We start from the raw sequence: 22,190 nt of genomic DNA on the forward strand, positions 1-22,190 counted from the left end.
AACAATAAAATAAGAAATTTAAAAAATTTAAAATACAGTTAAAACTAAAATAGTTAAAAATTAAATACAATTAAAATCGAAAAACATAAAAGTTTTAAAAATAAAATATTGACTCATTATATTTTCATTTATCGACATCTATATTTTCAACTAGTGTACTTTACAAAATGAAAGTCAATACTTATTTTTTTTAGTTTTAATTTAATTTTAAATTTTAAAGGGAATTTATATATTATGAAATATAAAATCATTATTAATTAGAAGATTAGAAATGATTTTATTTATCTTTAACATCATTTGAGGATTTTGGAGATTTTTTCTAGAATTATTTATATTTATTTGTAAGATACTTTCATTAAATTAAAAGGATAAATTAATTGTTTGATAATTTTGTTTAATATTATCAAGTAAAAGGGTCATTTCAAGCAATAATTGTCCAACTAATGAAAAAATACATATATTTTAAAATATTTTTAAATGGGCGAAGATAAAACCGATTTATAAAATTAATTTTTTTTTATATATTTTCAAATTAGTGAGGCAAGCCTCACTTTTCCCCAAAGCTTTTGGTAATAAAAAATAAAATAAATAAATTTAATATATTTTGGTTAATATTCAAATAGTGTGAATAAGGGGTTGGACTTCAACAATTTTTTTTTTGTTTTTTGTTTTCTTTTTTTTGTTTTTCCCTTTAAAGCACATATATGCCAATTCATCCATTGTTTTCAAATTAACCTAACTTGATTTAATGAAAGATTGAAATTGAAGTGTGGAAATGACGAATTTAAATTTTACATGTGAAAACAGTACTGTAGTGGTCCCAGAGTCAATGTGGAAAATTGCTTCAGAAGATGGGATATTTCCCAGAAAAATTTAATATGATAGAGATCGAACAAACCTGAGAAACAACCATCAGTGGGGTGGCTTCTACATGACTAGTGATGCAGCGGAAGACCACAAAAAAGAAATACCAATAATACCAAGAAGGAAAATACAAAAAAAAAAAAAAAAAAAAAAAAAAAAGGCCTTAAATCGTATTACAACTGAAAGGTGTTGGAAATAAGGATTGATTTTTGGAAACACGACTTTAAGACAAATCACAATTATACACTGCAATCGGGCCTGTAAGACATGTTGTGATGTGGCGTTTGGTATAAAGTGTTGTAATTTTATCAACATTTTTTGAACTATCACTTTTTACAAATAATTTTTTAATTTACCCTAAATTTATCAAATTAAAATCCAAAATTTGCTACCTTTAACTCGGGTCTTGTACTATTCACTTCGAATGGAAAGTTGCTGTCCTTACCACCTTGTTTTCTACCAGTTGTAGGCCATCAAGTTAGGAATAGAGACACATGTGGTTCTCTATTCACTCGACCAACCTGCCTGGGGATAAGCTTATCCCATTTGGCTGACCAAGGACTAGACTCTATTTACAGTTGATTAGCATCGATTAATTATTCATTTTTCTACCTTCAACGTTAGGTTGAAGGCTTGCAACAACCCTGTTTGTGGTCTCCAACACCAAAGCAGGCATGAATTATTCAGAAAAGGAGTGGCCACGGTTAAATATTAGACGATTAATAACCGAGATGTGCATGTATATCCACTCAGATTTTGATGTGTGAACACAGTTAATAATCATGTGGCTATGAGGACAAATCTCAAGGCTAGCGAGGGGCATACAAGGACGTGAGCTAATTGACATCATCATAGACGGATGGTCAAACATGTGAATCATGTTTGGACCGTCCACACTCAATATTGCGAATACCACATGCAAAGGGAGACTCAGCTCATACATTCACAATATTCTTGATAATCATGTCCTGATGGAGCCTATAAATACCGGATTTTAGGTTCTTGAGACTGCATGCCAAGTAATCAAACTGAGCCTCTAGCTATCTATCATCCAATAGCATGGCGGCTTCTGCCTTGCAATCTAGCCATAGTCGTTTTGAAATCGAGTATGATTCAGCGTCTATGCAAAGCCATAACCCCAAAACCAGGAAGCCTAGAGAAGTTGTAGGTAGGGATGGTGAGGACGGAGGTGTTTTCTTGACATGGGAGGATCTGTGGGTGACAGTTTCCAATGGAAAAAGTGGCAGCAGATCGATCCTTCAGGGTCTTACCGGCTATGCCAGGCCTGGCGAAGTCCTGGCTATAATGGGTCCTTCTGGCTGTGGCAAGTCCACTCTTCTTGATGCATTGGCAGGTGATTTCTTTCTTTCTTTCTTTCTTTCTTTCTTTCTTTTTTCTGAAGATTCATGTGTTGTAGTCAGGAAAATTTTACAAAGATGTGCATCTAATGCTTAGAATGAGGCATTTGTTGAAATAAATTGTTCTCTAAACTGTTTAGAACTTGAATTGTGGGTGTGTGAGTGTTCAAATGAATTTCTATTCAAAGTTTTTTTTAGTTAAAGTGATTTCTTTGTAAACCACGTCAGGAGAGTCACATGTCAAGTGTAATTGTTTAATTTTATAAAAATAGTTTTTAAATTTTGTTAAATGCATAAAAAAAATTACTCTCAAATCTAGTTGAACAATTTTTTTTTTTAATATTTTTAATAGAAATGTTTAATTTTTTAAATATTTTTTAAAAAATCGTCAATTAAACATTTCTTTGTTAAACCTTATAAATATTTTTTAAACTTGTTAATAATATTTTTTAATTTTTGCCAAACGCTGCTTTATGAAATTACGATCTAGGGTAATATTAGCATTGAGAATATTCTTTCAAAACTTTCAACATTGCTGAAAAAGTAGATTCACAGACGTAACTAAGCATAATAATAGGCCCCAAGCATCAGTCCCACTTCCTCTTTTCAACATATGTTTCATATGCTTTTTATTGCTATGTGTTGAACTTTGTATTCTTTCTCCTCGTTTCTCACAACAAAATGTGTCGTATAAGCATCTATATTCCCATTATTAATTAGGTATGACTTTTTCCTTTAAGATTTCAATTGAAACGTATGCAAACAAATATCTTAATTTTTATTTATAAACGCTACTTTTTTTTCATTATCTTTTATGAGCAAGTGTAAGGGCAATAAAATTTAATATAATTTATCAACTTGAACCCAATTATATTTTTTGTGGGATTAATTTGAGTATAATTAGGTTTAGGTCAAATTCGTGTTGAATTGGTTAACCCATTTTATAAATAGTGTTTTTACCAACTTGTATAATGCTAATTTAGCTCGAATAAACCCATTTAATAATCCTATTAATGCATGTAATTATAACTTTAAATTATTTAACTCAATTCATTTTGAATTAATTTTTAAATAAAAAAATTAATTGAGTAGTTAACATGTTTGATTGAAATATTAATTGTTATATAAACTTAGGTAGTGTTTATTTTTTTTACTTAATTTTAAATAGAACTTAAAACTAAACAGTGCTTAATAGTATTAAGTATTAAATGATTTATTTTTATAATATTTTATTTTTATTAAACATAAAAAAATAAAGAAAAAACAATATATTATTATTTTTATTTAAAAAAATAAAAAATTTAACATTTTTTATTTATAATAAGTCATAAAAAAATAAAAAATCAAACAACTTAAAATCTAAAAATAAATTGCTTTTAACCAAAAACTAAAAAGACAAATAATACTCTCTTACACAAGATCTAATTCAACTAAATATTAAATAAAATGACTTAATTATTAAATAAATTAAAAGTATTAAATGAGTTAAAAGTCATACCACGTATTATCCATTTGATAATTAAATTGTATTTGAGTCTATATTTTTAATATAATTAATATTTGTTTCGTCATGGATTTGAATTAATTTACATAGTGTAATACCTAACTTTTGGTTGGACAAAGACACCACCCACCAATACAAGTTGCCATGACCCCTAAATTCATGCACCTACATGAGTTGCGACCCCTAGGTTCATGCTCCTGGAAGTAGGTCTTTTTCTTTTGCTTAATCTTGCTCTTGAAAAGTGACAACAATTAATGCAGGAGCCATGAATGTTGAAAGTGGAGCCACAAGTGTGGTGCCACATATAAATAGTATGTTGTACCATGTTGTTGACTAGAAGTGAATATGAAGATGGGGTCACACCTGGGTTTTAATGTTCATGTTAATTATTGCCTGGACACCAGTATTAGCGGGTGTGTACAATTTCTGCAGTGGAAACAGTCTGATCAAAAAGAAAAATAAAAGTTCATTACTCTTGTGGGATGCCATCAATTCCTTCATTTTCACTCATTAAATTCCCTAAATTTATCTCTAGCTTCCCTACTGTCTCCATTTTTTTTTTCTTTGTATATACTACTGTAAATAATTGGTGAGACCCCAAAATTACTTGATATGGATACTTGGCTGAAGCTGAGTAAAGACTAGGTGATTACATAATGCTATCAGGCATTTGGGTATGTGGAGGACTTTTCAAAACAGCCATTCCTTGGCTTTTTCTGCCAAATTTGCTTCCAAATTCTGGAGGAAAAAATCTTGGAATAATCCCATGATAAAAGCATAACTTGACCCCCTTTTTTTTTTTGGCAGGAAGATTAGGGTCCAACACAAGCCAGAGTGGGATCATACTAGTTAATGGTCATAAACAAGCACTGTCTTATGGCACATCGGTATGTATGAATCATCTAAAGGCCAATAAAAATAATTAACTTTTCCTTAGACTCATGCCAATGAAATTAATTACATCAACTAGATTTCAAAAAGCATGGTACTAGCCCTTTGCAATTTAGTAATGTTAGTTTATTTTTTTATGGTCAACTTAGGCATATGTGACTCAAGATGACACCTTGATCACCACTTTAACGGTTGGAGAAGCTGTGTACTACTCAGCTCTGCTCCAATTGCCAGACTCCATGTCGAAATCAGAGAAGAAGGAGAGGGCAGACATGACCATAAGAGAAATGGGCCTGCAAGATGCCATAAACACAAGAATAGGAGGGTGGGGTGTTAAAGGCATTAGTGGTGGGCAAAAGAGGAGAGTCAGCATTTGCATAGAGATCCTCACACACCCCAAGCTTCTCTTCCTTGATGAGCCAACAAGTGGGCTTGATAGTGCTGCTTCATACTATGTCATGAGCAGAATTGCACGCCTTGATCGACAACAAGGAAGGACCATCATAACATCTATTCACCAGCCCAGCAGTGAAGTCTTTGCCCTCTTCGATAATCTTTGCCTTCTGTCTTCAGGTAGAACAGTTTACTTTGGTCCAGCTCATGCGGCAGATGAGGTATGCATAAAGTTTTGGAGGGTTCCATTCATTATTTTAGAACTGGAATTAGTAATATATCACTGATCACTGATCACTGATCACTCCAACTTCAATTCAATGCAGTTTTTCTCTTCAAATGGTTTCCCTTGCCCTACTCATCAAAACCCATCAGATCACTTCCTCAAAACAATAAACAAAGATTTTGAAGAGGTAAAATCTCATGATTTTCCAAATTCCTTTTTCATAGCGGTATCTTTCAATTCTTTATATTGAATCCCCTTGGAGAATTAGTGAAATGGTTTAGCTGTTGTTACCAGGACATTGAGCAAGGCTTCGGGGGTAAGAAATCAAAAGAGGAAGCAATTGATATTCTTACGAAAGCATATAAATCATCTGATAATTTCCAGCAAGTTCAAACACAGGTTTCTGAAATATATAAACAGGTAAGCAACTGTACAGTAAATGAATGCTTTAAATTCTTAGAAGAAATTGAACTCATTGTTTATGTTACACAATATATCGAAGTGCCTTTTTAGAAGTTAAAGACTGTGACATGAATTTCCAGGATGGTGGAGCCTTGAAGAAGAGAAGCCATGCTAGCTTCCTTAACCAGTGTCTTGTTCTTACAAGAAGATCTTTCGTGAACATGTATCGGGATTTAGGCTACTACTGGTTGCGCCTAGCAATCTATGTCGCATTGACTGTAGCCCTGGGCACCATTTTTCACAACGTTGGCTATAGTAATAGTTCCATAAAGGTGAGAAATACTCATATATAGAGATTCCTATAGCTCCAATAGGGAGCAAGATATAGTTTCATCATTCAAAGTATTGCAACATGAGAACCTAAAATTGATCTTCGTGGTTTTTAATATTTTTGTTTTTTTTTTCTTTTAGGATCGAGGTGCAATGCTCATGTATGTAGCTTCATTCTTGACTTTCATGAGTATTGGTGGATTCCCTTCTTTTGTGGAGGACATGAAGGTACTGATCACTATTATTATTGTAATGTCTTTGGGTTTTCTTCAATGAAGTTCTTGTAAAGGAACATAATATGTATATTGAACTCAAATCCTACATACTTAAGTTTTTAGGAAAATTGGTAGTTCAACTTGATATTAGAACTTGGTTTAACGGGAAGTCATGGGTTCAAGCCTACGAATTTTTTGGTATCTCTTTAGAAAAATTGATAGTTTATGGTACTTCTTTTACTAAGCATAAGTTTATTTTTTGTGTTCCCCATATAAATCCAGGTTTTTGGACGTGAGAGATTAAATGGGCATTATGGGTCGAGCTCATTTGTCGTTGGAAACACACTTTCTTCAGTACCATACTTGCTAGTGATTTCTCTTATTCCGGGTGCAATTGCTTATTTCCTTACTGGGCTTCAGAAAGAATATGCACACTTCATTTACTATGCTTTGGTTCTTTTCACTTGTATGATGTTGGTTGAAAGCCTTATGATGATTGTCGCAAGTGTAGTCCCCAATTTCCTCATGGGCATAATAACTGGTGCCGGCATTCAAGGGCTACTGATACTGGGTGGTGGGTTTTTCCGATTGCCCAATGATCTTCCTAATGTGTTCTGGAGATACCCGTTATACTACATCTCTTTCAATAGGTATGCGTACCAAGGATTGTACAAGAATGAGTTCCTAGGACTTACATTTCCTAGCAATATAGCTGGAGGACCACGCGTTACTGGTGAAGAAGTTTTGAGAGAGACATGGCAAATGGAAATGGCTTATTCTAAGTGGGTTGACCTTTCCATCTTGATTGGAATGGTAGTTTTATACAGATTCCTGTTCTTCATTATTATCAAGACAACTGAAAAGGTAATCCCCACAGTTAAGGCTTTTATGTCAAGGCCTCCCAAGCAAACAAAGCAGGTGATGGCGAATCCCTTTGCTACACCTTCTGCTACACCATTACATGGAGCAAGCATATAACTGACTAGTTCCATCAATGTCTGTATTAGAAAGCTGTAGTGAATGTATTTCTAGTGATGCTACTTGTTGAAAGTGAATAATAATTAAGACCCTCTACTAATTTTTCATGCTTCAAAGTTGAGTTTTATTTTCATGACCATTAATGATATAAGAAACTCATGTGTGCGGAGATTCAAAATAAATTGACCTATATATATGGGAGATCAAACCCAAGACAATGTCTAGTACCAAGACAATGATCCAAGTTATAATAAAATGAAGAATTAAAATTGAAGGAAAGAACAGTGGAATCCCTCTTTGACAAAACAACTATACTTAAAAAAGTGGTAGCTTAGATGCTAAAAAGTTCCACCAGCATATTCACAGTGACAACTTCAATGGGGAGACTTTTCTCATTGGCACTTCTTCAATCCAAATAGGCGTGCATTGGAAGGTCCACTCTAGACTGGTAGTTTTCGAATCCTTGACATGACAAATCTTTCTTTCTTAATCCCAACCCATGTTAAATCATAAATTGGGTAGTTGTATACTTTTAGAGGATTGAAAACCTGAAAAAAATTTATTCCACCTTTGAAAAGTAGAGCATTCTCAATCAACTCAGATTTGAAGCATGAGCTAAGTAGAGTACATTACACATACCCCTATTTCTCTTTCAACAGGGAGAATTACAGAAATACACTAATCAGCATTGCTCTCTGATATACTCTTGAACAACATTACTATTTCTCTAATTACAACAAGAAGCATTGATAGAAGTACATCGATCACCAGTGCTTTCTAATATATATACCATATAACAGGCATCAATATTAAGTAACAGTCTCGCTCCATGTAAAGGTGTAGCAGAAGGTGTAGCGGAGATATTTGCCATTATCTGATTTGAGTGCTTGGGAGGCCTTGACATGAATGCCTTAACAAGTGGGATTACCTTTTCGGTTGTCTTGATAATAGTTAAGAACAAAATTCGATACAAAGCTACCATTCCTAACAAGATGGCAAGATCAACCCACTTTGAGTATCCCATTTCCACTTAGCCATGTCTTTCTCAAAATTTCTTCACCAGAAATGATGGGTGGCTCTCCAGCTTCATCATTACAAAATGTTAGTCCTTTGAACTCATTCTTGTACAGCCCTTGGTAAGCATACTTGTTGAAGGAGAAGTAGTATAATGGGTATCTCCAAAATGGCTTTGGAAGATCATCCGGAAATCGGAAAAAACCACCACCCAATATCATTAACCCTTGAATTCCCGCACCTGTTATTATGCCCAGGAGGAAATTGGGAACAATGCTCGCCACAATCATCATAAGGCTTTCTACCAACACCATACAGGTAAAAAGCACCATACTAAAGTATATGAAGTGGTCAAATCCTTTCTGAAGTCCAGTAAGATAATAAACAATCACCCCCCGGAATCAGAGAAATCAGTAGCAAGTATGGTACAGAAGACTGTGTGTTTCCAACAACGAATGCGTTTGACCCATAATGTCCGTTTAGCCTTTCACGTCCTAAAACCTGGAATTATGTGGAAAAAAATGGATAATTATGTTCATTTCAACAAAAAACTTACTGCTTAGCGAGATGAAGTATGTGTCTGTATGTGAAGGGAAGACCAACCGAAAGAAAACGAAAAAGGATACCTTCATGTCCTCCACAAAAGAAGGGAATCCACCAATGCTCATGAAAGTTAGGAATGACGCTATATACACGAGCATTGCACATCTATCCTGAAAACCCCAAAACAAAAACAACAAAAAAAGGAAAAAGTGACAAATCGAAGCTAAGAAAAAGGAGAAATCAAAGCTACAAAGTTTTAGATTTTCATTCTATAATTGTGCTATAGATTATTCTCTATGGCCTCTTTTACCTGAATTGAGCTGCTAGTAAAGCCTAGGTCATAAAAGATGGTTCCCAGCGCAAAAGCCAACGTGATATAGATAGCTAGGCGCAACCAGTAGCCTAGATCACGATACAGGTTCACGCAAGATCTTCTTGTAAGAACAAGGCACTGGTTAATTAAGCCAGCATGGCTTCTCTTCTTCTGCAAGGCTCCACCTTCCTGGAAAACCCAGGTCACTGCCTTTAATTTCTAAGTAATTTTATTTAGAATGCAAGGAGAGCAATGAGTGTACTTGAATCACCTGCTTACATATTTCAGCAACCTGTGTTTGAACTTTTTAGTAACTACCAGATGATTTGTATGCCTTAATAAGGATATCTATTGCTTCTTCCTTGGATTGCTTTCCACTGAAACCTTGCTCAATATCCTGGTAATAATGGGAAGTAAATGATCTCACTAAATTTCTAAGGGAACTCAATACTGTTATGAGAAAGGAATTTGGACACAAGAAATTTTACCTCTTCAAAATCTTTGTTTATGGTCTTGAGGAAGTGATCTGGTGGGTTTTGAAGTGTTGGACATGAGAAACCATTTGAAGAGAAGAACTGCATTTAAAATTTAAGTCAGAGTGGTACATTAACTACTATTGAAGTTCTGAACAATATGCTCAATACAGCCTTCAAAAATTTGTGTACATACCTCATTTGCCTGCACCAAAGTATACTGTTCTACCAGAAGAAAGAAGACAAAGATTGTCAAAGAGGGCAAATACTTCACTGCTGGGCTGATGAATGGATGTAATGATAGTCCTTCCATGGAGCTGATCAAGGCCTGCGATTCTGCTCATGACATAGTATGAAGCCGCACTGCCAAGCCCGCTTGTTGGTTCATCAAGGAAGAGAAGCTTGGGCTGTGTTAAGATCTCTATGCAAATGCTGACTCTCCTCTTTTGCCCCCCACTAATGCCCTTAATACCCCAACCTCCTATTCTTGTGTTTATGGCATCTTGCAAACCCATTTCTCTTATAGTGGTTTCTGCTCTCTCCTTCTTCTCCGATCTTGGCATGGAGTCTGGCAATTGGAGCTGAGCAGAATAGTTTACGGCTTCTCCAACAGTTAAAGTTGTGAATAAGGCATCGTCTTGAGTCACATAAACCTAAGTTGGTCATATAAAAAAGAAAAGGAAGATTAGGATATTGAAAGAGGTCGTAGTTTATAGAATACTAATCAGGATCACTCCTGTGACCTCCATATTTAGATGATTCATGCATACCGATGTTCCATAAGCCAGTGCCTGTTTATGACCATTGACTAGTATGATTCCGCTCTGGCTCGTGCTCGATCCTAATCTTCCTGCAACAAAAATTCAACTTATGCTTTTACTATGTGATTTTGCTTTTACTTCAGTAGTGCCTAAAGAATTTTCAAATTTTCTTTTTCTCAGGACTTAAAAAATCACGATCAATGAATACTTTTAACTTAAAAATAACGCAGGTTTATAATTATTTTTTCCAAGAAATTAGTTTTGTGCCAAAATCTCATTTTCAAGACCTGGGAAGGAAGGGAAGAATGAAAACATCTGTACAATATTTAAAGAAAGAAAATTAATATGCTACCCTGCCTGAAGACTTCCTTGTTCAACCTTTTTCTTCTCTTTGGTACATGACTAGTTGGAAGAGGGGTATTTAATTTAAAGGAAAAGTCGGCACTCAAAACTAACAATGAGTGGCCTCTATTGTCACTCATCGTTATCAAGTAAAGGTTCGAACCTTACCTCAATTATAAAGTGTAACGGGATTGAAAACACAATTCTCCTTTATTTATATAAGTGGTTTGAAAGTGATCTTTTATCAATAATAATTTTATTAAAAACATTTTCAAGGACAATCCTTTGTTGTTTTGATATTAAAAAAAATGATTTTGGAAAAAAATATTTATTAACTGGTGAATGACCATTTTAAATTATTTTCTAGGCTTTGAAAATTTTAATAAAGACCTAATTTTGCCTCCCCAACCAAAAAAAAAAATTCTTTCTAAAATCAATCACCCATAAACAATCCCCTTCTAAAACCATTCATGAACAAGATCTAATGATGTGTTTGGTTGTATTTTATTCAAAGTATTATTAATAGAAGTATTTTAATTTTAAGAGAATCACTTATCAAGTATTTTCCCAACAAACACTATAAGTAACTTTTTAATACTATAAATAATTTTTCACATTTTCTATAATTTTCTAAACACCTAATTGTTTTACAAACACTACCACATCGAATTCTAAATATCGAAAAATTATTAGTGAATAAGTAGTTATAAAAGTAAAATTATTAGTCATTAATTTACGAAAGTAAAACTTATTAGTAATTAGTTTTGAAGTTTTAAGAAGAGGGAATTCTTTCATAAACATAAAAAATTTAACAATTAATACACTTACAATGAAACTTTCTCAAAGCCTTAGACAAGGTATTGAACCATACATAACCAGTGATTCAAGAAATATTTCATTCTTAGGAAGAATTCATGATTTTGTTGGAGCCAAAAAGAGTAGATCACCTGCTAATGCATCAAGAAGTGTGAACTTGCCACAACCAGAAGGACCCATTATAGCCAAGACCTTGCCTGGCCTGGCACAACCGGCAAGGCCTTGGAGGATGGGTCTGCTGCCACCTTTTCTGTCGGAAACCGTCACCCACAGATCCTCCCATGTCAAGAAAATACCACCCTCCTCCCTAGGGTTTGGCCTTGGAACAGTTTCCATCTCTAGGGGCCTCCTGGTTATGGGCTTATGAGTTTGCAAAGAGGCTGAGTCATGGCATATTTCAAAGCCACTAACACTACTAGGTTGTACTGCAGAAGCCATGGTAATCAAAGAAAGATGGCTAGAGCAAGTGTTAGTGATTTTTCTTTGTCAGTCTCATGAGGTGAGACTAAGCCCATATTATTAATTGGGAGAATTGGGCTTTAGACCCATTTGGCTTTGGTAATTAATAAAGAGTCCTTCAAACACCTATAATTGATTTCAAGGATATGAGATCGGAATAGACAAAAATACCCATTTGACTCATTTTTATCTTTATTCTATCACTCTTCATATACCATTATTCTTTCTTATTTAACTATTTTTGGATTTTTCATTATTTTTTTAAACTCTTTTATAAATAATTGAAAAATAAAAATTATTTTTTTATTTTTAAATTATAAATAAACAAAAATTATATTAATGATTCAAAGACTATTTTGGAAAATACTTTCTAAAAAATATTATTTAAATAAATAAAAATTACATTTTATATTTATTTTTATCTTTTATATTTTAGAAGTAAATAATTTAATGATTAAAATACTATTTAAAATAAATATATTCACTATTTTAAATTTTTTATATTAAAAAGTATTTTAAAGTTTTTTTTTTACTATTATAAAATAAAATGTTTATTTTTTTTTAATCTTCTTTCTTCCTTATTTTAATAACTTTTTGAACATGACTTTTAGTAATAAGTTATATGAAATGTTACAAATTTGTTTATTAAGGATTTATTTTAATGATTTGAATTAATTGAAAATTTATTAAAATAAGAAAAAGAAAAAGAAAGAAAGAGGATGGATGGAAAGTTTTTATTTTAACTATTCAATTAAAATGTTTTCATATGATCGAACTTTAGAAGTGGATTATATCAATACATAGTAGAGATTGAATTTTTCTTATATAAAAGGGTTGAAAGGTATATTTACTTATTTTAGATGAAAACAAGTAGTTAAAAATTATATAGATTATATTTGAGTTTGGTTTTAAAATATTTTTCTAATTTTTATTTTTTATTTTTAAAAATAATTTTTATTTTCTATATTGTCTCTTTTTGAAAATATTTTTAATTAAAAAATGAAAACTATTTTTTAAATGAAATTGAAAACCTTGTTTAGTACTATTTTTTTTATATGAAAATAAAAAAATAATAAATTTTATTTATTTATTTATTGCGTCACTGTACAATTGTATTACACTAACTGTATAAGGGAAGTGTACTAAGTGTACAAAGGTGTACAAGACTACCCTTTGTGAAATATTATAATCGATTATGAGTCATTCCTTTATTTTTTTTATCACTCATGAATTGTACATATATGCCATGCACTTTATTTAATTCCCGCATGGAAATTCCAATATTTTCCATAATAATAATATTTGGAGAAAAAAAATTTTGACCTTAAATCATCTACCATCTTCTCAACTAAATCATTGAAAATATGGTTAAACACTCCTACGTGGACACATAACTTAGGAGGGATATAAAATTTGTGTTATTGTACAAGGGTATTACACTAACTGTACAAGGAAAATGTACTAATTGTACAAAGGTGTATAATATTACCCTTTGTGAATGATTTTAATTGATTCTAAACTACTTTTTTATTTTCCTTGTCATCCAATGATTGTACACCTATGTCATGCATTTTATTTAACTCTTACATGAAAATTCTAATATTTTTCCCAATAATGATATTTGGGGAAAAAAATTGACCCTAAGTCATCCACCATTTTCTCAACCAAACCATTGAAAATATGATTAATACACCTACATGGATATATAAATTAGGAGATATATGAAATTTGTTTCATTGTATAAGGGTATTACACTAACTGTACAAGGATATTACACTAACTGTACAAGGGAAATGTGCTAAGTGTACAAGGGAGTACAAGGCTTCTAATAGGTTTTATACGATTTTTAAATAACTTGAATTTGACATTAAGACGATTATTGATAATTTTGTTTTTCTTTTTTTACCAAACTATGTCATTAAGACATTCTCTACAAAAATTAACACATAGGAAATAAAATTAAAATCAATCATGTTTGAATTGTTCATTATAAGTAAACTAAATAAAATATATATTTTTACTATTTTGCCATTGTAAATATAATTTCATTGTTATCAATAGAGATTAAAAAAATCATATTTAAATGGCATTAAAAATAAAAATAAATTATTTTTATAACATTTTTATTTTTAAAAATCATTAATTTAAATTATGAAATTAGTTTTAAAGTTAAAAATATTTGTTGTAATTATAGTTTTGAAGATTTCATGATTTTTATCTTATTACTTTGAAAAAATTGCTTTAATAAGAAAGTATTTATTTTAATGGTTTTAAATATTTAAATCTTTATTCAAAAATATTTAGGATTAGTGTGGAGAGCAATTAGGTAATTTTGGAATGGAGAAATTTTGAATATTTTTGAAGACTTTAATTCGGTCAATTACTCTATTTACATTTTCAAAATTATTGGAAGGTTGGTAAATTAGTCTTATAAATATTGTCTTCTTGATTAATATTATATATATATATGCATGTGAGTATTTACATTATATTCAAAAAAATAATAAACACCATGTGTCTAATTTGCAAGTTAGAAAAAAAAATTAATAATATTTTATGAGGTATTTAAAAAGTATTTATTATATGTTCTATAAATTTGAAAAAATATAATATTTGATAATATCTAATTTACAAGTTAGAGTAAACAAATAATACTAATATTTTAGGAGTTGTTTAAAAATTATTTAATATATATAAGAAATAATATAGGTTTGAAATAAAGAATGATATTTATTATATATTATGTAAGTTTAAAAAAAAGAATAATATTTGATAAGGTATTTAAAAGTTATTTACTTCAAAAATACATTTGGTAATAATAATTTTTAACCATCTTTCATATTTGATGAAGAAAAATGATTCAAGTTGGTTCCACTATTAAATAAGTGAGAGAAGGGCAAAAGAGTCAAAGAGAGAATGAGAAAGGTGAGGTGATTGGTTAGCTTTTTCATTTAATAGTCAAGGGTATTTTAGGGATTTTTTAAAGACAATATCCTTACTCTCAATTTCCACTATTTCATTGGGTGTTGGGCTTAAATATGAAACTTGTATAGACTATACATTAATTTTTGGGCCCAGCTAAGCCCAAAACACAATTTTCCCTTATTAATTTATAGGCTTCATGGACATATGTATATCAAGGAAATTGGGTGCTTAGCCGCCTCTAATGAGTTTGACGGTTTTTCTCTTGCAAGTGTTTTTTGAGAAGTGTTTTTATGATAACCATTTACTAAAGTATTTCCACACAAGCATATTTTTCAATTTTTTATAAAATATTTTCTAAATTTTATCAAATAAATGATTTTTCTTTAAAAACACATTTAAAAATAGAAGTGCTCTTTGAAAACATTATAAAACAAACTCTAAAGTCTTGTTTTGAAATTATTTTAAAAGCAATTTTTTAATTTTTTTTTTTAATAAAAAACAAATAAAAAACATATTTAACAAAAAAATTGTTTTATATTTTTAAAATAAAAAAACATGATATTTTAAAATAATATTTTTAAATTATTTACACTTATTTTCTTATTATTATTTAAAAAATAATTAAAAATAAAGTACTAAACATAAAATTTATTTTTAAAATACATTTAAAAATATAAAAAACAGAAAAAACATTTCCACTTTTCTAATAGATCTTCACTTTACAAAATATTATAAAATAGGTTTTAATAAAACCTAGGATTTTAAATTCACAACCTGTATGGATGCTTACTGTCCCAAAGTTTTTGTTGTGGACGAAAATCCATTCATGGCGGGACAAAGCCAACCAACTAATTAGATGGCTATTAATGAAAATCAACACACGTGCCTTTGAGATAGTCAGCGGATTAACAGTAATTGATGTTTTAAGAGTCGTATAAACCTGCAAAATTGGCTATTGACCCCTTCATAAAAACTACAGAAGTGTAATGACTTTACAATTGAGAAATAAGAGCAAGAAATATTACTCTGTTTTTCTCTTACTCTTCTTCTAATCGTTTCTGTTACTCCATTTCTTCGAACATGGTATCAGAGCAGGCTTTAGCTTAATTATCCACCATGGAAGAAACCTCAAGAACCACCAGTTTTCTCGCAGTTTCCTTTCCCCATCCAGTCTCATCCAAATTGGACAATCACAACTTTCTGGTTTGGCGAAAACAGATACTCACCACATTAAGAAGCCATAAGCTGCAACACTTCCTTTCTGGAACTTCAGTTCTACCCTTTGAGTTTCTCTCCTCAGACGATGAAACCCAAAATCATGTAAATCCCAAGTTCTAGGATTGGGAACAACAAGATCAGCTTATTATGTCTTGGCTTCTTGCATCTATATCTGATGCTCTTCTCACTCGTATGGTGAATTGTGACACTTCAGCCCAGGTATGGAAAACCCTTGAACTATACTTTGCTACTCAAGTGAGAGCCAAAGTAACTCAATTCAAAACGCAATTGCACAACACCAATAAGGGAGACTTGTCTATAACTGATTACCTCCTTAAAATCATAAATGTAGTTGATTTTCTTGCTCTGGTTGGCCACAAGATTTCTGTCAAAGATCATATAGATGCAATTTTTGAAGGTTTCCCTTAAGATTATGAAACCTTCATCATCTCTATCAATTCCAGACTTGATCCATACATAGTCGAGCAAATTGAAGCCCCCCTTCTTGCTCAAGAAAGCTGTATTGAGAAAAATATCAAGATTGCAGATCTTTCCACTCCTAGCTTGGCTCATCTCATCACAATTAATAGTCCACACTTTACTCAAAATGGTTCTCCACATTTCAACTACAAAGTTGGTACCAGAAACTCAAATTTCCGTCCACCTACACATTCTGGAAATGGAATGCAACACTTCCGTGGGAACTTCACTCAACAAGGAAGAGGACGCCATGGTCGAGGCTCCTAGAAAGGCAACAACAAACCTCAATGTCAACTTTGTGGAAGAATTGGTCATGTTGTCATGCAGTGCTACTACTGATTTGATCAATCTTTCATAGGGCCCTCACAACTTCAAGGAAATCGTCCATAGGGAAACACGGTTCATCTTCATCAACAACTATCTAAAATTTTTTTCCTAAGAACCTCATCTTCATCAGTAAAACCAACAACACTAGAAATGATCCAAGACAACAACTGGTACCTGGATTCTGGAGCCACTCATCACCTAACACCAAACCTCAACAATCTCCTGACCAAATCATAGTTTCTTTCATCAGACAAAGTCTTCGTGGGAAATGGTAAGGGTCTCCCTATTCATCACATTGGCCACGCCTCATTTTCATCATCATTCATTCCCTCCAAAACACTTGCCTTAAAACAACTTCTCCACGTACCAGAAATTACAAAAAATCTTCTTAGTGTTTTTAAGTTTGTTGCTGATAATCATGTATTTTTTGAATTTCATCCTACCTCTTGTTTTGTTAAGGCTCTTTCCACCCAGACAATCCTCATGCACGACCAACTTAAGGAGGGATTATATGTGTTCGATAACACATAGCTGAAACTCCCTCTTCATAGTGCAGAAACTTTCAACTCTTCATGCTTTGCTTCTGCAGCTCTCCCGTCCAAGGAACCAACAGTACCTGCTTCATCTACATCTCCCTTTGTATTGTGGCATAATAGACTTGGTCACCCTTCCTCACATATCATTTCTCTTGTACTCAATAAATATAATTTCCTTCATCTTAATAAAATTCCCTCTCTTATCTGTTCAGCTTGTTGCATGGGAAAAATTCATAAGTCCCCATTCTTGCATTCAACATCCTCCTACACCAAACCCTTAGAACTTATACATACTGACCTATGGGGGCCAGCGTCAACACCCTCCTTACATGGACATCAATACTATATTCACTTCATTGATGCCTACTCCCGATTCACTTGGATTTATATGCTTAAACATAAGTCGGAAGCATTTCAAGTCTTTCTTCACTTCAAGTCTCAAGTTGAACTTCAACTAGGTCACAAGATCAAAGTTGTGCAATCTGATTGGGGTGGCGAATATCATTTACCTCCAATGGAATTATCCACCATATTTCATGTCCTTATACTCACGAACAAAATGGACTTGCTGAACATAAACACCGACACATTGTTGAACATGGCCTTGCTCTTCTTGCTCAAGCCTCTCTTCCTTTAAATATTGGGATGAAGCATTTCGTACCAGTATTTATCTCATTAATCGATTGCCTACTCTAGTCCTGAAAAACAAATCTCCCTTAGAAGTTCTCTTTCACCAAAAGCCATCCTATTCTCAGCTCAAAGTCTTTGGCTGCATGTGCTACCCCAACCTCCGGCCCTTCAACCACCACAAGCTGCAATTCAGGTCCATTCCCTGCACATTCCTTAGATATAGACAATGGCTATAAATGTCTCAACCTTAATGGTAACATATTGATTTCCCGTGATGTTATCTTTGATGAACATGCCTTCTCATTTGCCTAGCTGCAGTCCCAAAAACAAACAACTTCTTCTTTTAACTCTTCATCCACTTCCCTTCCTTGTCAAACCTCTTTCCCACTAATGGTCCTCCCTTCTTCAACCTCTTGTTCAACCTCTTCTCCAACCAATCCATCAATATCTCCTGGCAGCTCTAACCACAACGTAGCATCACACCCTCCACCATCCTCTGCCTCTCCTTTTCCCACCCATCCTACGATCACTCGATCCAAAAATGGCATCTTTAAACCAAAGGCCTATCTCATTTCTACAACTCCCACTTCCGTCCCTGAAGCCCTCCAACTTAGCCATTGGAAACAGGCCATGACTGATGAATATCTCGCTCTCCTCTGAAACAACACTTGGAATCTTGTCCCTCCTCCCACTGATCGTAAATTGATCTGCTGCAAATGGGTGTTCAAAGTCAAGGAGAATCCCGATGGAACTATAAACAAATACAAGGCCCATTTAGTTGCTAAGGGTTTTCATCAGATTGCTAGATTTGACTTTAATGAAACTTTCAGCCTGGTCGTCAAACCGACTACCATTCGCATTGTTCTCACTATTGCTTTAAATCTACAATGGAAAGTTTGACAACTAGATGTCAATAACACCTTTCTCAATGGCGACCTACATGAAGAAATATTCATGCATCAACCTTAAGGCTTTATCGACCCTATCAACCCGAACTATGTCTGCAAGCTCAATAAATCTCTTTACGACCTCAAACAGGCCCTTAGAGCTTGGTTTGAAAAGCTACATCAAGCACTTGGCACTCTTGGTTTCTCATCCACTAAATCAGATCAATCCCTATTTATCAACATCACACCTACTCACTCCACTTACATTCTAGTATATGTGGATGATATTCTTATCACCGGCAACAATGATCAGTTTGTTCAACATGTGATCACTCAGCTCAACAACCAATTTGCTCTCAAAGATCTTGGAGATATTGATTACTTTCTGGGTATCCAAGTCAAGCATACATCTGTTGGAATGCACTTGTCACAGGCCAAGTATATCTCCAATCTACTTCAAAAAACCAAGATGCTTCATGTCAAGCCAGTTCCCACACCCATGGTATCTAACCAGTCCCTATCCAACTCTGGAAATGGTCCATTCAGCAACACTCAACTCTATAGAAGCACTGTTGGTGCCCTCCAATATGCCACCATCACACGGCCAAATATCACCTATAGTGTCAACCGAGTTTGCCAATTCATGCAAGCTCCTCTGACTGCTCATTGGAAGGCTGTCAAGAGAATTCTACACTACCTGGTTGGCACTCTTCACCATGGACTCCATCTTCAGCACAGCTTCAACTCACACCTCAACATAACAGGGTTCTATGATTCAGATTGGGCATCGGATGTTGATGACCGCCACTTCACATCAGGATATTACCTCTTTCTTGGTCCAAACTTGGTTTCCTGGCACTCCCGAAAGCAACATACAGTCTCTAAGTCTTCCACCGAGGCAGAATATCAAAGTGTAGCTACCTTAGTTGCTGAAATTTCTTGGTTGCAGTCTCTCCTCAAAGAATTAAACATATCTTCCTCCACAACTCCGGTCATCTGGTGTGACAACCTCAGCACAGTGTACCTCTCGACTAATCCCGTTCTTCATGCTCGGACTAAGCATATCGAAATTGATCTTTATTTTGTTCGAGAAAAAGTTCTTCAGAAGCAAATCCAAACCCATCATGTACCTTCCTCTGATCAGCTAGCAGATGTCTTCACTAAGGAAATTCCCAGCTCCAGATTCCTCACCATACGTGCCAAACTCAGTGTCAACCAAAGTCCACCCTGAGTTTGAGGGGGGCTGTTAGTGAACTACTTGAGTTTGTTGTCAAGTTCAGTTAGTTTCAACTAATCATTTCTGTTTAAAACCAATCTCTCAAGTTAGTTATAGGTATCAACAACTAAGTATATAAAAACTACAGAAGTGTAATGACATTACAACTAAGAAATAAGAGCAAGAAATATTACTCCGTTTTTCTCTTACTTTCTCTTTCTCTTCTTCTAATCATTTCTGTTGCTCCATTTCTACAAACACTATGAAAATAAAAAAATTATTCAGAAATGTTTTTTTCCTGTAGAACTAAAAATTAATTATTTTGTAATTAAAATATTGATTTATATAAAGTCTATGCACAAAGAATTTTACATTTGTCTGTAGGCCAGTTTTCTCCTGCTGTCATCACCACATAACTGGTGTGTCCGGTTGAGGTGAGGAATGCTAAATTGATCCTCAAATCCGAATCTCGTGACCTGGGTTCAAACCCTGCAGTGTCGTTAAGATCTCTGACTGTCATACCTTAATTCTTCATTGCTTCATCTATGCTTGGTCAAGCACCAATTATGGAAAGATTCCAATGCTCTCAATTTTCAGTGAAAATCCCTTGCTTAAGGGCGTGCTTTGAGTAGCTATGCTGGGCGTTAAATCCTGGTCTTGATACATAGCCACTAATCTCCTTCCCGAGAATTAGGTTCTGAGCATATTCACTTCTCACTTGAAACATGTATGGACTGCCGTGCAGGTAAAGATAAAGTTCTACACCTTATGGAGGTCTTGCTATTCTGGAATCTGGTTTAGACTCTTCAGCAGTTTCTAACATCTTAAAGGCCTCTATATTTTGTTCGCACAGAAAAATAAAAAATAAAAAAAAATCATTAGATGTGTCATCTGATCTTTCATCATAATCTGTCTCCTTAAAAACTAAGATTGAAGCATCTACAGAATTATTCTAAGCCAGGTCTCTGGAAGATGGATAAGACTGCCTTTTAACTTCACCTCAAATAACTAGAATTTTTAAACCATTATGATCTGGATGGCAAGTCGACTCTGGAGGGAGTCAAAGTCTAATCAGATTGCACAGTGTTTGAATGGCGGTTTTTGCTTTCTTCAAGTATCAAGTCCACAACGTCCTTCCCTGGAAACTGATTCTCACCTCTCTGTTTTGTAGATTCTTCATTGACAAGTGAGCATGGGGACGAAAATTATCAAGCCCAACCCATTGATAATCCAATTCAACTTCTTGCCGAGATTTGGAGTTCGATTTAACAAGCTTTGCAAAAGAAATCTGGAATTGAGCCTAGAAGGGAATTAAGGTATGTGAATTTTAAAATTAAAAACACTATCAAATGGGCTCTAAGTATAATGTTCAAGGAAATAAATACATTATCAATAAAAACAAGCACATTCTTTAAAATATAAGGGTCTGTTTGATGGTGTTTTTAATTTTTTTTTTCTTTTTCTAAAAATTGTTTTCAAAATAGAGAACAAAAAACAAGTTTTTTTAAAAACAAGAGTGTTTAGCAAGATGTTTTTCAAAAATAGTTTTTAAAAACAAAAAATAAAAAGTTTGTTTGGATGAAAGAATTTGTATTGTTTTTAAAAATAACATGTTACTTATAAATTTAATTTATAATAGCATGAAATCAAATTCAAGTTAAATTTTATTAAAAAAAAAATAAAAATTAAATCTATTATTATATATGAGTTAAAGATAAATAATTTTTTTAATTATGAAACAATTTTTTTTTAGTTCTAATGAATCAAAAATTACTACAAGATAAAAATCATTTAATATTCATTTTTAATACAAGTCAAATAAGTACTTTAATTAATTTTTAAAAAAATTCTTGTTTTACCATGATTTTTCATGCTTGTTTTTTTTAAAAAAATTTAAGTTAAAGAACCAAAATAAAAGTTTTTTTTTAATATTTTATGAAAATAAGGATATTTGGCAAGTTGTTTTTATAAAAAGATTTTATTTTATTTTATTTTTTAAAAAAAAAGACTTGCTTGGATAAATGATTTTTTGAAAAAAAAATTTTATTTTGATTTTGTAAAAAAACTTTAAATTCAATTTATATAATAT

General features: G+C 32.9%; 2 protein-coding genes and 1 pseudogene across 3 annotated transcripts; 2 read left to right on the top strand and 1 right to left on the bottom strand.

Moving 5' to 3' along the window:
• The first annotated feature begins 1,847 nt into the window (after nt 1-1,847).
• Nucleotides 1,848-7,261, top strand: LOC117911749 (ABC transporter G family member 11-like). 2 transcript variants are annotated; one of them, XM_034826168.1, is made up of 8 exons: nt 1,854-2,218; nt 4,534-4,613; nt 4,767-5,231; nt 5,337-5,423; nt 5,531-5,656; nt 5,779-5,970; nt 6,110-6,196; nt 6,466-7,261. In XM_034826168.1, exons 1-8 carry the CDS (start codon nt 1,924-1,926, stop codon nt 7,159-7,161), a joined length of 2,028 nt encoding a protein of 675 aa, XP_034682059.1. In that variant the 5' UTR covers nt 1,854-1,923; the 3' UTR covers nt 7,162-7,261. The 2 variants fall into 2 exon arrangements, with proteins under 2 accessions (XP_034682060.1, XP_034682059.1); XM_034826169.1 differs by lacking the exon at nt 5,337-5,423 and having other exon boundaries at nt 1,848-2,218.
• Nucleotides 7,262-7,879: 618 nt separating this feature from the next.
• On the bottom strand, nt 7,880-11,861 carry LOC117911011 (annotated as a pseudogene).
• A 7,134-nt stretch (nt 11,862-18,995) lies between these two features.
• Nucleotides 18,996-20,116, top strand: LOC117911012 (uncharacterized mitochondrial protein AtMg00810-like). Its single transcript, XM_034825180.1, has 2 exons — nt 18,996-19,050; nt 19,158-20,116. Exons 1-2 carry the CDS (start codon nt 18,996-18,998, stop codon nt 20,114-20,116), a joined length of 1,014 nt encoding a protein of 337 aa, XP_034681071.1.
• The last annotated feature ends 2,074 nt before the right edge of the window (nt 20,117-22,190 follow it).

The sequence above is a fragment of the Vitis riparia genome, chromosome 3 (genome assembly GCF_004353265.1).
Source record: "Vitis riparia cultivar Riparia Gloire de Montpellier isolate 1030 chromosome 3, EGFV_Vit.rip_1.0, whole genome shotgun sequence".
NCBI classification, from domain to species: domain Eukaryota; kingdom Viridiplantae; phylum Streptophyta; class Magnoliopsida; order Vitales; family Vitaceae; genus Vitis; species Vitis riparia.

Coding starts and splice junctions, on each gene's coding strand:
- LOC117911749 (XM_034826168.1), top strand. CDS start 1,924: ATGGCGGCTTCTGCCTTGCAATCTAGCCATAGTCGTTTTGAAATCGAG. Junction 2,219..4,533: donor TCTTCTTGATGCATTGGCAG/GTGATTTCTTTC, acceptor TTTTTTTGGCAG/GAAGATTAGGGTCCAACACA. Junction 4,614..4,766: donor CACTGTCTTATGGCACATCG/GTATGTATGAAT, acceptor TGGTCAACTTAG/GCATATGTGACTCAAGATGA.
- LOC117911012 (XM_034825180.1), top strand. CDS start 18,996: ATGTCTGCAAGCTCAATAAATCTCTTTACGACCTCAAACAGGCCCTTA. Junction 19,051..19,157: donor AAACAGGCCCTTAGAGCTTG/GTTTGAAAAGCT, acceptor CTTACATTCTAG/TATATGTGGATGATATTCTT.